The sequence below is a fragment of the Dendrobium catenatum genome, unplaced genomic scaffold (genome assembly GCF_001605985.2).
Source record: "Dendrobium catenatum unplaced genomic scaffold, ASM160598v2 fragScaff_scaffold_178, whole genome shotgun sequence".
Lineage (NCBI taxonomy): Eukaryota > Viridiplantae > Streptophyta > Magnoliopsida > Asparagales > Orchidaceae > Dendrobium > Dendrobium catenatum.
In genome coordinates this window covers 340,930-357,557 of record NW_021318640.1, presented here as the reverse complement: position 1 = coordinate 357,557, position 16,628 = coordinate 340,930, and the positions used below count along the sequence as shown (strand labels likewise).

The 16,628-nt window shown below is 31.1% G+C and overlaps 1 protein-coding gene across 1 annotated transcript; it reads right to left on the bottom strand.

Annotated features, from left to right (window-relative positions):
• LOC110112188 (SKP1-like protein 1) lies at positions 1–14,777 on the bottom strand. Its single transcript, XM_020844320.2, has 2 exons — positions 14,368–14,777; positions 1–381 (listed from the first exon to the last, which is right to left on the bottom strand). Exons 1-2 carry the CDS (start codon positions 14,674–14,676, stop codon positions 208–210), a joined length of 483 nt encoding a protein of 160 aa, XP_020699979.1. The 5' UTR covers positions 14,677–14,777; the 3' UTR covers positions 1–207.
• Positions 14,778–16,628: the final 1,851 nt, after the last annotated feature.

Sequence of the window (16,628 nt, the reverse complement as noted above, 5' to 3'; positions counted from 1 at the left end):
GGCAACGAAAAGAGCCCTAACATTAAAACATTAAGCAAATGCAAGTTAACGGTGAGGGGAGGAAAAAAAACATTTTGGAGTACAGTAGTTCTAGGAAGGCAAATTTAACAGACATTCACGAGTGTAAAAACCTAATTACAAATCCACGGATAGACGCAGCAGATAAAAAAAAAAAAAGAGACAGAGAAGCCAAATTAGAGCAGCCCTTCACTCGAACGCCCACTGATTCTCCCTCCGAATCTCCTCTTCTTCCTCAGGTGTGAAGTCATTCTTTATGTTAAATGTCCTGCGGATCTCTTCTGGAGTTTTGCCCTTTATCATATCAGCAACAGTTTGGCAGGTCAAATCCAGCAGCCCTTTGATGTTCAGATAGTTAGCAGCCTGTGTACGCCATAAAACCCATAGAATAGTATATAATATTAGCAAAATCAGAAAGGGAAATAACATTACAATCTGGTTGTTTACTATTCCAGCTTATGAGATTCATCCACAATAGTACTTGTGCGGCTGGAATTTGAACTACAATGCTGGATAAAGAGTTTAGTTGATGGCTTACAAAATAGGAATGATTACAACTATGAACTCACATAGGTGCGTCTGTGAATTCTGTGACTATCTTTTTTTCTTCAAATTTGGCATCTTACTGCAATCATTACAACTTTCTATGGTTCAAAATTTTATGCTTCATTTGGGACGGCTTTTTTATTGCTTCCTAAAGTAGCTTCTTAGTATAAAAATTTTAATTTTTTATTAGGAAGCAGCTTTAGGAAGCAGAAAGAAAGACGTCCCAAACGAAGCCTTAATCTAAAAATAAGTTGGCACATCAATGACCATTAATTTGTGGAAGGGAAAAAAAAATTGGACAATTACCTTCATAACATCTAAAACTTGATTATTTACAAAATTAACACCCACTTGCCCCTATTTTTAAATTCTCACCTATATATTAAATTTCACAATAAAATTCCAACCATATTTTTTACAATTGCCAACTAATGATTTGATCATTGCCATGAGCAAATATATACAACAACAACAACAACAACAATATAAAGCATTTATCCCACTGTGAGATCGACTATATGAATCTTTTTTCTCCATTGTTTCCTATTAAGAGTCAAATTCTCATTTACATCTAACAAATAAAAGTCATTTCTAATACTTTCCAACTAAGTCATTTTAGATATACATCTACCTTTCTTAACATAAGCCAAATCTAAAACATATACTCTCCTAACCAAGTCATTGGAAGGCCGACGCATTATGTGACCAGAACATCTAAGATGACTCACTAATCTTATCTACCACTAGAGCTACTCCAACTTTTGCACATATATACTCGTTTGACATTCTATCTCTAAGTGTAAAGCCACTCATCCACCTAAGCATCCTCATCTCTGCAACACTGAACTTAATTTTATGATTCTCTTTTAATGGTCAACATTTTACACCATAAACCATTGCACATCTCGACATCATCTCTCTTAAATTTGATGGGTACTTTTGTATCACACCATAGGCCTAATGTATTCCTCCACTTCAACCATCCAACTTGAATTCTACTAATAATCTCCACATCTATTTCAACATCGTTTTGAACAATAAACTCGAGATATCTAAAACGTGCACTCTTTTTAATAACTTGATCACCCAAAGTCACAAACCCACAATTAGATATATTACTACTAAAATTACACTTCATGCATTCAAATTTAGATCTAATCAACAGATTCTAAGGTTGACCTCCATAATCCATGTTTTCTTTCTACTCCTCTGTCTAATCAACAAGAATAATATTATCAGCAAAAAACATGCACTATGATACATCCTCTTACAATTTCTAGTATAAACATACATGACTAAAGCAAAATAAATGTGGGCTTAAAGATGATCCATGATGTAATCCAATTGAACTAGGAAAATACTTGATCAAACCACCCACCTAGTGTTTGAACACAATTAACAACCCCTGCATACAAATCATTCATGACTTGAATATAAGCATTATTTACTCATTTCTTTTCTAGAACTCTCCAAAACACTTCTTTTGGAACTTTATCATATGCGTTTTCTAAATCAATAAATATCAAATGTAGATCCTTCTTACTCTCTCTATACTTCTCCATCAAACCTCTCAACAAATGTATAGCTTCCATAGTAGACCTACCCAGCATGAATCCAAACTGATTTTGGGAAATATTAGTATCACAACGTAACCTATGCTCAATTACTCTCTCCTATAATTTTAATGTATAACACATTAACTTTTCCTCTATAACTCACACTTGCTTGTGCATCACATTTCTTCTTAAAAATAAAAACTAACAAAATCCTCCACTCATCTGGCATTTTTTGTCTTCAAATAATATTTAAAAACATATTGAAATACCATCATGTCCCACTGTTTTTTCGCACTTCATTTTTCTTTAAAATCTCTCCAACTTTGATTAATGCTAAGGTCACTAAAATCAATCGTAATCTCACAAATTTTATTGAAAAGCTTATCAAAAAATTTGATCCACAAATGTTGAATATCCTCTTCTAAGAAAAGAACTTTTTTATCTTCATCATTAATGCAATTCATTTGAACTATATACTCTCCTATCTCTTTGCTTAGTCAACTTAAAAATACATCTTTTTTCCTCCTTAGTATATGATCTAATATATAAATCACTAAAAGTTAAATTCTTTGCATCGCATATAGCTTTCTTAGAATCCCTACAGGCCTTCTATATATTTCCCAATTTCTAAGGTTTTACATCTAAAATAATTTTTATAACAAAACTTCTTATGTTTTATCTTTTCTTATATATTTTGATACTACCACCAACTATTTTAACAATTAAGAGCTTTTCCTTTTGATTCTTCAAGGACATACTTTGAAATATTCTTAATATCACTAATTATTTTTTCTCGTATAATATTATCTTCGTCATGAATAACCAAGATTTTTAGATCTTAAATCTTACTCTTAAAAATATTTTTATTAGCATTATTTAAATGCCTCTATCTAATTCTAGGACAATAGTTAATGTTATATTTTATACTACCCCTTCATCTTAAAGTCCAAATCAATAAGTAATGTTGGGTATATAAACTTTCACTTGAAATGAATTTATCTTTATAATCTAAACAAACTATTTTTCTTATAAGAAAGTATACAACTACAGTATTTCATAAAAATGGCATGGGCATTGGTTCTAAAAATAAGCACATTTTGAGTGTTATGTATTTAATTCTCCAAAAAAAAAAAAAAAAAAAATAAAAAAAAAAAAAAGACTTAGAAGTTTTACAAACCATTCATATTATTTTTTATTTGTTAAGGTCTCCAATTATAATTACAATTTAAACAAATGTCATAATATTTTGCTTCCTGCTATACAACATGGACACTGATACAAAATACAGACAACAAAACCATAAAAGACAAGACACGCCAAACACAATATTTTCTTTTATAAATTTTAATACAAAACGCCTTAATTAAAATACCTAATATTAATGTTTTGCATTGAAAAACTAATAGACAAGTATACTATTATATATATGGCATTAATATTAGAAATGATCTCAAATTATACGGTTGAAAAAAAAAAAACCTAAACAACAAAAAGATAAAACAAGTTTCAAAATAGCCACACTAAATATAAGCAAGTATAACCCAACAACCTCAATATTGGGACATCCATGCACCATCCAACATGAATCATTTCGCAAACCAAGAATAGCTTGTGTGTTCCGTCCATGTTGATGAATGTCCCTGCCATGATGCTACTTTTTTTTTTTTTGTGTCCAACTTTACTTTTTCAAATAATTGGCATGTAGAATAAATGTTGGGCATGTTAGAGATTGTGTCCAACATGCGACCAACATGACAAAGAAAGCTTTTTGAAGTATGTTCATAGGTTTCATTTTTCAGAACATTGTGTATTTATACCAATTTTGAATGACTTGAATATTTTTAATATTTCCAAATTACTAGTCTTTTTCGTGCACTATGCCCAGGGTTTTGCTAGTATTGGTTATAACTATATTCATGGTGAAATGAGAATGAAAATACTATGACCGGGAAGATAAAACAAGTTAAAGAGAATGGCTGCACATCTTTATGGAAGTTGTTCCATTTCTAAATAATATTCACAAGAGTATCATGACTAATATAAAGGGGTAAACTATTGATCACTTAGGATCTGATATAGTTAAAGAAATATCTATGAATTATAGTGAATGCTCTTTAATTACCATGACAATAGCAGCATGCAATTGAAGTTATCTCATTGAAGCATTCAATGAGGAAGGCTAAAAATACAAAGCCCATAAAGATGCAATTTTAATTCAATATTTTTCATATAGCTCTTCCTATGATTTGATATATCGGATAACATAGAACCGAATACAAAAATCAATGTGTTAATTAACATAAAGATGAAAAATCATAATTGATAATTGCATGAGAATTGGAGAATGAGAACGGCATGTGAACTAGCAATTTAGCAATCATGAAATTGTTCAAGACTCAAGGGCAGATTTAGTTTCAAGCTCATGTTTGAAGTCCAGTACAATTTCAAAAGAAAGTTTTAAGCGGAAACTTAGATGCTTGCACAAGTGCCATTTAGGCTCAATAATCTTGACTTGGAGAATCTTTTTCTAGAGCTTCATTAGAAAGGAGCTTATGGTCTTCTATATCATCAATATGATTGTGCAAGGGAATTTAAGAGAAATAATACAAGTGATATATCTTGGAACTGAAATATTAAAGAAACAAAAATCTCAGGTGACACTAAGGCATATTGCTTTGAGTAAACAACAATCAATAGTGTCCTCAAAAACATCATCATAAAGTGTATTATAGTAGACACAAGGCTTCCTAGTTCGCTAATAATGCAAGGGGAGACTTAACAATTAAATCTTTGGCATGCTCATCATCATAAAAGGGATTATGATAATTTATACTCTTCCTATGGTGCACATTATGCAGATAAACAAGTTCTATTCTTAGAATTTTTAAACGAGATATGATCCTATCAGAAAAACTCAAGGATCAAGTTCACCAATTTTACCTCTAATATAGTTAAATAACACATTTACTAATTCGTATCTTAAGTTCAAGTTCTCATGCCTTCTATTAAGTATCATATTTATGATAAACTATCTTTATGCAATGAAATTATAAATCTATGTGCTAGTCATGTAAATATACAAATAGCAAGATGTGCAACTTGAATTTAATGATATGAAAAAATTATTAGGCTAACAATTGAAATTAAACACACAAGATTCAATTTTTACCGCAATCAACTTATTTCATGCTTGAGTCAAAATTATAGTGCGTAAATAAATTTTTTGTACCATATGGTTTGCAATTAACAAGATTAATCTCATTATATATCACTCTCTCAATATGACAACAACAACAACATCAAGCATTCTCCACTCATCTGGCATCTTTTTATTCTTCAAAATAGTATTAAAAAGTTTAGTAAGCCAATAAATTCCTTCACTCTCTCAATATGAGATGAAAAAAATTTAATCAAGCTTATTAAAGAAAACAGGAGTTTACAACGGATGCTCAACTTGCATAAGCATGGAGTTTTCTATGCATAGTTCCTAAGCATGACACTAAATTTTAAACAACATAAATTCAATATATATTTTCAAGCTAGCAATCATATCTTTCAAAAGCATGGATCCAAATTTTGTTTGCTACAAATTCTGCTTAAATGAAGCTTGATCTCCTTGTCAATGCAACAGTTTAATTTTCTCATATCAAAGGTCGCCAAAATCATACCAAACAATTTCCCAGGCCGTTGGTTGTTTAATGTGGACAAGGAGCCACCACTTGGGATCAATTTTCAACCCCAAAAGTTACAACAAATGTCAGGAGTTCATCCAGGAGGATCGGATTAGCAGATAACAAGGCTTCAAATAGATAGGGACTATTTTGGGGCGTCCAACAATTGTTATCAACAAGTAAAGCAAATTAGAGGTGCACAAAAAATATTGTAGCAGAGAAACACAATGTAGAAATCATAACATATGCGTTCAGGAGGAGGAATTTGCTTCCATAAGGAACTAGTCTTGAAAGACTAGAACCTCACTTTGATACCAACAATGAGTCGTCAATCTAATTGAGTATTCGTTCTAGTTTTTGCAGGTTGCAAAGAAACAATTTTAATGTGTAAATAAGATGAAACCCTAAACTATAGCAGAATAATTTGGCTAAATTTAGGATACAAAATCCAAAGCTTTGAATTATAGTTTAGGGATTTCGTAGAAATAAAACTAAAAATAGGAAATCAAGTTAAACGAGAACAGGAGAAAGAATTGAAAAAACAGAGATGGATCAAAAGAGGGAGCTGAAAGAGACTGATTGGGAGAAAGAAGGAATGAGGGATGAAGGGAAGTTGACAGAGAAGAGGCATCAAGAAAGACAGTCGCAGGGAGAAAGAGAGAGGTGAAAGAGAGGGCACTAAAGAGAGATAGATCAAGAGGTGATAAAGGAATCCTATCATATTCATTTCAAAATAATATGCCTTGGTTCCTCTTTTATAGAAGAGAATGCCCATAGGAACAACTACAAAAATGAACCTCACAAAAAACGTCCTAAAAAAATTTATAAAAAATATATCAAAGGAATCTAAAAAACATAAATTTAAATGTTCCTAAATACATCAACTAATAAAACAAAAATGATAATCATCATGCCATAGACAGTACACATTTGTATTGATCAGATGGTCGCCATTAACATGATAAAACCATATGAAATTGACAAAGATAATATGGATGTCAAGGTGGATAAATCAAGATATGTTCGCTAAATGCAAACTAAGATTTTCCTATTATATTTCAATTTGGTATCATCGCTAAAGTTTCAATATTTTTATAGATTTTAGCATTAATATTATATTATTATTTTTAGTTGTACTAATGGATGAATATAATATGTTTTGTTAAAAACATACAAAATATTATTGCATAACAAAATTATATTCCTTATTTGCTTTAACTCGTATTTACATGAAGCCTTTCTTACCTTTTTTAATACTCCAATGACCCAAGTTCGAACCTAGACAGTAGCATCCTAGCAAGAAATCAAATTTTCGTTATGTGTAACGCAAAAACTTCTAAAATGTTTTTATCAATTTTGAAATCAAATGAATTTGTTGATAAAAGCAAAAAATAGCATAGAAAACTCTTTTTATTATCTCTTTACTCAAACTTCTAAAACAAAATAAAAAATAAAAAGTGGACCTATACAGACAATAGAAGTTCAGCATAATGAAACAAGCCAATTATAATAATTTCAAAAAGAGATAAAAAACCTAAACAAAGTTTCAGGAATCCAAAATTATAAACTACAGCGAGCATATAACTAAATGAAAGATAAAATAGCAAAAAATAAATTGAGTGAAAGAAAAAAAAAGTAGGGTATATAAAAGTAACATGAGAGCATAAGAAATGATAAATGGTTGACAAACATTAACATAAATAAAAGTTTTGCAAACTATTTGCAGAACTCATAAAATTAAACCAAATTAATTGAGATAAGGATATTGACGATAATGATGACTATGTCATAATCATATAGTTGTATAGAACCAAAAGCAGTATTTAACAAGCATTCAGACATAAATACACGTATGAAAAGCACATACATGCAAAGAGAGTGAGAGATGGGAAAAGGAATATGACGAAGAGCGGAGAGAGAGAGATGAAAGGTAGAGCAAGAGAGGGAACAGATACTCACACGAGAGGAGGAGGGACAAAGAGTAACAAAGTTAATTTCTAGATATCAATGATGAAAATGATGAGATGAGAGTTATCATATTCAGCAAGCACATTGCATTATATATTTATATTCACGTTTGAAAAGGTCAACTTTATAGATATTGAAGATCCAAGAGAGAAAGAGAAGAATAAAAGAAAAAGATCAAGCAAGAATAATGCATTGCCCTTATGTTTGAATAGATCAATTTAATTATATTGATGTTCTCGGAGAGGGAGTTGAGTAGGTAGATAATTGTTTTAAAAAGTTAGCACATAGATATCACAAATATGAAGATACTTACAAGTCTTCCACCTATATAGCTGAGAGAAAAAACTAATATGTGTAGTATAAAAAAACTCCACAAAACACATTGCATGCGTTAACCTAATTTTATTAATTTACCATATTTTCCAATTCCCAAGAATATAGCATTTTAAGCTTTGCCAAAAATCATGAGAAGTTTTGTTGTTCTTCATAGCTTCCCGCACATTATTTTAAGATAATAACATAAGAAAATGGAATAGGAAAAATAATGAAGTTGCAAAATTAAAATTACCAATAAAAAATAGCAATGGATAATAAGTTAATAATAGCCGGTGAAGGCATCATAAAGATAACTAGCGTTGGTTCTCATCAGGTTGTATAAGAAGAAAATTTCAAAATTAAATAATGAGAGAAAAATAATGAACTACTTCAATTACTATATTAGGGAGAACTTAATGGATAATTGGATATGCATGATAATGTAGGATGGATTATGACCAGATTCATGACATGTAATTTAGTAGATAGAAATGTAATGGACATGCATGATATAGTAAGATCAATCATGAAAAGATTCATGACAAATACAATCTAGAAGATAGAAATATGATGGGAGAAACTATGCATAATTCAAAGAGGCATATGATCTAACAATAGTGAAACTTATTATAAAAAATGAGGAAGGTATTTAATTCCTACTTAAGGATATTAAATCACAAATTGAATTTTTAACATAAGGATGACACACAACATGGAAAAGAAATCATGATTGTACACCTCTTAAAATTATTAATAAATAAATCAAAATAATAGCACTAGAATAAGATTTGAACTATAAACATGAAAAATTACTAATCTTCAATATAAGCCAATAAAAAGATTAAAGTTGAATAAACATCATGTGAGATTAGAAAAAAAATTGCCAAAGCATAAGAAAGTCTACTATAAAATATCTCAAATAGATACGGACTAGCATGAGGAAGTAGAAAATATTATTAAAGGCAATAAAATATGATTTACAAGAATATCAATAATTATTATTGTTATGATATACAAATATTTAGGAATCTAGAAGTTTTATAAAGAAACTAGAAAACAATAAAAAAAACTACTACAATTGATGATATGACTGGTAGACTGGGTATAAAAGAAAGGTAAGAAGGATATATGTAAAGAAATGAGATCTTGATAATTTAATCAAAGTTGATGAAAAAATTAATAAAATCTCATTATAAAAGATGACGATATCAAGGAAACATGAAAAATATTATTTTGAGAAATTATTAGAAAAAAATTTTATGATGTTCCACTAGAGAACTAAAAAGAAAAGTATATTTGCATGACTTCTATTTTTATTATTCATTACAATTCTTATGATTATAATAATAAGTGATTTGGAGTGCAATACAAAGAGCGTGAATGTTAAATACAAACTGATAAAAATTATGTCGGCTGGGGTAGTGTTTGCCATTAATACGAATTGTGTAGTGGAAAAAGTGTTTCAAATCACTTTAGCATTAGCAAAGTTCCAAATTAAGCAAATTTCTTTTTGTATTGACAATGCAAATATGGTAATTAAAATCATTTAATTATTGAATGCTATTTGAAATGATAGGTCTAATAGGTGAGAGCTTTTTTTAAGCAAGTATGAAGTTAAAACAACGTGAAAATTTTAGAAGATAATGACCTTGGGTTGTATGAATAAATAAAGTAGAAGATATTTTATTCAACAAATATGAAATCAATAACCATCAAATTTAACATTGCCGTTATTGGGTTCCAAGACCTAAATGAGAAAAATAGAGGATTGCATATGTCGTCAGCCAGTTTAAAACTTATCGAATAATTACGACATGAATCATTTAAAAAATTGTGTGAATGATGCGGTGTTCCTTGTAAGCAACGCGTTGTATAACCCGAATGCAAGAAAAAGTGTGCAAGGGTCGTTGCTCCTACACCTAAGTGCAATGTTCAATAAGGGTTCCCACATCATGGACAAATGTGAGCAAAGAAACTAGCCCATGAAACAAGACTTATGATAGAAACTTTGAATATATGAATAAATTAATGAAATTAATAAATATTATAATTTAAAAGAAGATAAAAATTCTATGTATGCAGGAAACTAAATTTGTTGGAGAAAAAGCAAAAGATTTATAGTTTAAGATTTAAATAGTGATATTCGGGTATGTGTCATATATTAGAAATGTAAATCTGATTATAGATAATAATTTGAATGATAACATTACAGAAATTAATAGAATTGAAAATTAGAAATAAAGCAATAAAGATTATTGTTAAAGCTAAGATTATTAATATTATAAGTATTTATACTCCTATGTAGGTTTGAATGAGTGTTAAAAATTAAATTTTGAAATGACTTAGAAGAGTTAAAATAAATGATACATCTTAAAGATAAAATTTTTATTGTAGGAGATTTAAATAAACATGTTGGTAAAGTGGTAGAAGATTTTAAAAGCATTTATAATGATTATGAGTTTGAAGTAACTAATGAAAGTGATAGGACCATTTTAGATTTTGCTATAACCGATGGTTTTATAAATTTTAATATATTTTTTAAGAAAAGAGATGAGCATCTCATCACTTAGAAGAAAAGATATGAAAACTTGAAATGATAATTTTCTTATAAGAAAAATATATCACTTTGATTGCAATGAATGTAAACTGTAAAGTCATTCCGAGTAAAGGTTTATGTGGCCAGCATAACTTATTAGTTTTGAACTTTAAGATATAAATGGAATGTTAAAAAATAAAATCAAATGTTGTCCTCATATTAGTGGGGGAATTTAAAGAATGCTAATAAAATTATTTTTCAAAGTAAGATTCAAAATTTCAAGATTTTGGTGGCTCATGAGAAAGCTAATATTATGTGGAAAAAAATAACTAATGATATTAAGAATGTTGCAAAGTATGTGCTTTGATTATTAAAAGAAAAAATATAAATAATATAAATAATTCGTGATGAAATAAAAATGTGCAAAAAAATATAAAAAATATAAAACTTTATTCTAAGAATTTGTTTAGGAGTAAAAGCTCAAAAAATTGGAAAAAAAAAATATAGTTGGGCTAGTAGGAAGTCTAAGAAAGTAAAATATATAGTTGGGCTAGTAGGGAGTCTAAGAAAGTAATATGTGAAGCAAAGAATTTAACTTTTAATAATTTATATGGAAAAATACCAAAATGTTCCTTTGACTCTTTATGAATGATCAAAATGGTCCCCAGCTCTATAAAGAACCATTTTTGTATCTTAACTCGTTAAAAATGAACCAAAACAATCCCTCCATAGAACTATTTTGGTTCCTCTTATAGGATTTGAGGGACTAAAATGATCTTTTAATATAATTGGAGATAATTTTGATCCTTCATAAAAAGTTAAGGGACTATTTTGATCATTTCCTCATGATTTATATAATAAATTAGATATTAACGAGGGTGAAAGATGTATGCATAAGTTGGCCAAGCAAAGAGATATGAAAAATAAAAATCTAGTTCAAGTGAAGTGAATTAAGGATGAAAATCAAAAGGTATATCTTAAAAGAGGATATTCAACATAAGTGAAATAAATATTTTGATAAACTTTTCAATGAAGATTATGTAAATACGATTAACTTTAGTGACTTTAGTACCCTATATGAAAATAGAGATTTTTTTTATATTATCGTATTAGTAAAACGGAAGTTAGAGATGCTTTGAATAAAATAAATTGTGAAAAAGCATGGGAACTAATGATATTCCAATAGAGGTGTGGAAATGCTTGGGAGATCAAGAAATTTCTTAGCTTACAAAAATTTTCATATTATTTTGAATACTAAAAAGATGTCAAATAAATGGAGGAGTGTGTCTATTTTTAAAAATAAAGGTGATGCACAAGGGCGTGTGAATTATAAAGGAAATAAGTTAATGTGTCATATATTAAAACTACGGGAGAGGGTAATTGAGTATAGGTTTCAAATTGATACTAATGCTTCTCAAAATTAGTTTGGATTCATGCAAAGTAGGTCTACTACGGAAACTATATAATTATTGAGAGGTTTGATGAAGAATAAAGAGAGCAAGGAGGATCTACATATGATATTTATTGATTTAGATAAAGCATATGATAAAGTTTCAAGAGTGCTATAGAGATTAGAGAGTTTTAAAAAAGAAAGGAGTTAATAATGCTTATATTCAAGTCATTGTGTATATGAGATGTTACTTGTGTTCACACACAAGGTGGTTTGAGCAAATGTTTTCCTATTTCAATTAGATTACATCAAGGATCAACTCTAAACCCATATCTTTTTGCTTCAGTGATGGATAAAAATATTTGCAAGAGGATGTACCTTCGTGTGTGCTTTTTGGTGTTGATATTCTTCTTGTTGATAAGACTAGAGAGTGAGTTGAAGGAAAAATTGAATTATGGAGGTCAACCTTTGAGTCTGAAGGTATCTAAAATCGAATACATGAAGTGCAATTTTAGTAGTAATAGATATAGTGGTGAGATTGTGACTTTGGGCAAAAGTTATTAAAAAGAGTGCACGCTTTAGATATCTTGAGTCTATTGTTCAAAATGATGGTACCATAGATGATGATATTATTAGTAGAATTCAAGTTTGGATGGTTGAAGTGAAGAAATGCATGGGGCCTATTGTGTGATAGAAAACTACAGCTCAAACTTTAGGCGAAAATTCTATAAGCAGATGGTGAAACTGACAATGCTTTATGGAACTGAACATTGGCCATTGAAAGAAAATCATAAATTAAGTGTTACAGAGATGAGGATGCTCAGGTGGATGAGTGACTTTACATATAGAGATAGAATGTCAAACAAGTATATACGTAAAAAAGTTGGAGTAGCTCCGGTGGCAAATAAAATTTGAGAGAGACACCTTAGATGGTTTGGTCACATAAAATGTCGTCCTTCTGATGACCCAAATAGGATAGTAGATGCACTAAGTCTGACCTATGTTAAGAAATGTAGATATAAAAGACTTGATTAAAAAGTATTATAAATGACCTTTTTTCTTAGATTTAAATGAGAATTTAACTCCTAATAGGGCACACTGGAAAAAATAATTCATGTAGCCAACCCCACATAGTGGGATAAAGGCTTGATGTTGTTGTTGTTGTTGTTGATTAGCATTACCTAAATATGATAGATTGATGTACTTTGACTTTATTTACAAAACAAAAGGGATACTCTTGAGCATATAATTTGTTTTAAATTGAAATTCAAAGCTTCAAAAGCACTATGGAATAAGGGTAAGACTTACTGGTATATCTCAAAAAAATAAACCAACTATATTTCATAGATTCAAACCATTATGAAACAAATAGCTACTCAAAAACATGTAGAATAGTAAAAGTGAGAATTCTAACAAGAATGAACAAGTAACAATAGGAAGAATATAGAAAGAAATAATTAAATAGGGAAAATGTAGGAGTAATATATATTACGGATAACATAGTGAAAAATAAATTATGGTATTTTGAACATGTAAAGTTGAGGGAACAAGATGTTCCAAAAAGTTACATAATGTTAAAAGTTAAGAGAGAAAATGAGGTTGAACAGCCATACCTCAGTTAAAAGGTGAATAAGAAAATTTGATTAAAATAGAATGTATGACTCATGCAGCAATCAATAAGAATGGCGGAGCAATTCACATCCGAGGCAAATAATTAGAAGGAAGCCAATGATGATAATTATGATAACTAAAACAACATGAGTGCAAGAACATGTAATATTGAATGGAAGACGCAAAGGAAAGGAGTGAAAATAAGGCCATCAATGTTAGATATTTCATATTAATTAAAGTTGATAAATTAGCAAGCTGCTAAAATACCCTAAATACAAATTCATTAAATAAAAAGTATAGTATATTAGCTCCCCTAACACAAAACAATAACTTCAACCATGCTCTTTAGATGTTCCATATCCCCCGTTGATAACAAAAACAATTGCAACGACAGAATATGTGAGAAATCAAACCTATGAAATTTTACAGTTATCAAATGGACACGAAATTCATCATTACATTTTCCAGTCATCATAACATAGTTCGCATGCAAAGGGGCCGAATAATTGAAGTCATTGGACCATAAAAACAAAAATAAAACTAGAAATCAATATTTACGTTTATCCGCGTACTACAACTTAAAAAAACAATCAGAACCAAGTTTAAATAAACAAAACTAAAAAAATAACTAGAACAAGAACCCATGAACCTTAAGCAACAGAAAAGATAAGGACGCGGGTTCTAATCATTAAAAAACTGTAATAATAAAAAAAAATGACAAGCAAACAAAAGTCAAAAATAGAAAGATCTACAGACCAGGATTAGGTCGAAGAGGGTGGCCTGGTCAACCTTCACAAAATCAGCGTCCCAATTCTTGAGCTCCTCTTCGATAGGCTTGTCGTCGACACTACCAGTTCCAGAGGGCTTTGACACAGATTCGACGTGCTTCTTGCAGTACTCGATGACCTTCGCGAGTATCTTGCTGTTGACGTTGGGTAGAGGGATACCACTATCAGCGCATCCATCCTCAATCATGTGCAGAATCGTCTGCGACTCCCTAGCCACCGCTTCTTCCACCACGAACTCCTCGCCATCTGAGCTCTTCAGCGTTACCTTCATCGACATCTCTTCCGTCTCGTTCAGTAGATTTCAATCTTGGACAGATTAGCAGGATTGCAGAGATAAACAAACCCTAGACGTTTCGGGAACGCGAAGTAAACAACAGCCGCGGAATGGCACATATTTATAATGGAGATATATCTAAATGGGGAATTTTTAGAAGGAACGGATAAGATAAATTAGAAATTAGATTTTTTTTTTATTATTTAAAGAAAATTAAGTTAGCACAGATAGATCGCAGACGGGTGGGGTAGCAGTGGCTGGCCTTTTTTTTTTTTTCTTTTTTGAGAAAATTGAGGGAAATCTCATTCTCATTGATAAAAAATAGTTACATGTGTGATAACTGTTACAATTTGAAATGAATATATATATAGAAAAAAAAGCTGCAATCCAAGAAATAGAGGCTCCAACACTTAAAAAGCTAAAATAAAACTACAAGATTTTAAAGAGAATAATAGAAGTCCCAAACGAGGACTCATAAATGGCAAAATATCAGCAAGATCAATAATCTTAGAGAAGGGTGTTAGGAAATACTTGAAGATCTCAAGTGAAACCTAACAATTTTGACAAAAAGAGCGAGAAACCTCCACAATTTCAAGAAAAAAATCAGAAAAATAGTAATTTTTATTGCAATAATCAAAGATAACGTAACAAAAATATCAAGATACAATCGATCCTCAATTCGAGAGGAGGGTATATCTCTCCCAATTCCTAGACGTCGCTAGAGCCCAAGAAACTAAACTCCAAGAATGAAAATAACCACAATATTTTACATAATCATAACCCTACTCTTTTCTTCCTACTTAAAGCATACAATTAAACCTCCTAAGCTAAATTACTCCTTAGCCATAGCCGCCCCTCCCTTCCTAATTGGATTCATGAGTGGGAACCACCCATGCTTGGGCGGCAAAATCAAGAGGGGGGAACCTACTTGGTCCGCCTCTTGTACACTTGGGCCGGCCCCCCGCCAAGGGCCGGCTGGATCGGTCCAACATCGACCGGTCTAATAAAGGGCTAGACCTTTGGTTACTAGGGACGACCTTCAAAGACAAGATAGTTGGTTGCCAAGGATGACCTTCCAAGGGACCAGTATCCAAGTGTATGCCAATCGTCATTGTCCATAGTCGGCCAATTAACAGAATCACACCAGAGCTAAAAGAGAAGACATCTTGCAAAGATGACCACAAAAACAAACTGAATGAAGCCCACCAAAAATCCTGAAGAAGATCAGGACGTACAAGGAGAACCCATCATATAAACAACAAAGGCTACATCATCCTAGAAAGAGTAAACTCAAATAATAAGATTGCTGTGGAAGCAACAATACAAAGAACAGAGAACAAGGAAAAACCAATGGAACAATAATTTGCTTCAGCAAATGTTTTCTATTGTCAAAAAGTTGTTTCTTCCCCTCTTCCCCTACCTCATATATGCAGGTGGAATTCTACTAAAAGCTGAAACATAAGAAAAGGTGCATAATTACTTTGATACTAAAACAAGTACTACGGTAGTGAAAAGATATAATTCTAACGGTAAAGAGGCAGTGCTTCCCTGTCTACCTGGCAAGCTGCGGCTTTCCCATGTGGAGCAAGGAATATTCCACATCAGTTCACCCCTGCTACAGGAAGATTCATATCCGATGAATCAATTTCAGTGTTTGTCGAGTCAGGCGGGTAGTAATGGCTAATGTTGGCGACATTGAAAGTAGAGGATGTGAGGACATCGGATGGTAGTTCCACCACGTACGCATTATCGCTGATTTTATGTTTGATGGCAACGGGACCGAGCTTCTTCGGAGCCAGTTTAGAATAAGTTCCCGTCGGCTGTCTTTCTTTCCGCATCCTTACCATGACTAAGTCTCCAGGTTGTTAAGACTCGTTTGCTGTTTGTAGGCTCCTTCGGACGTTCTCCAACATACTTTTGAAATCACCCGCCATCTTTGTTTCCACGGCATTGTG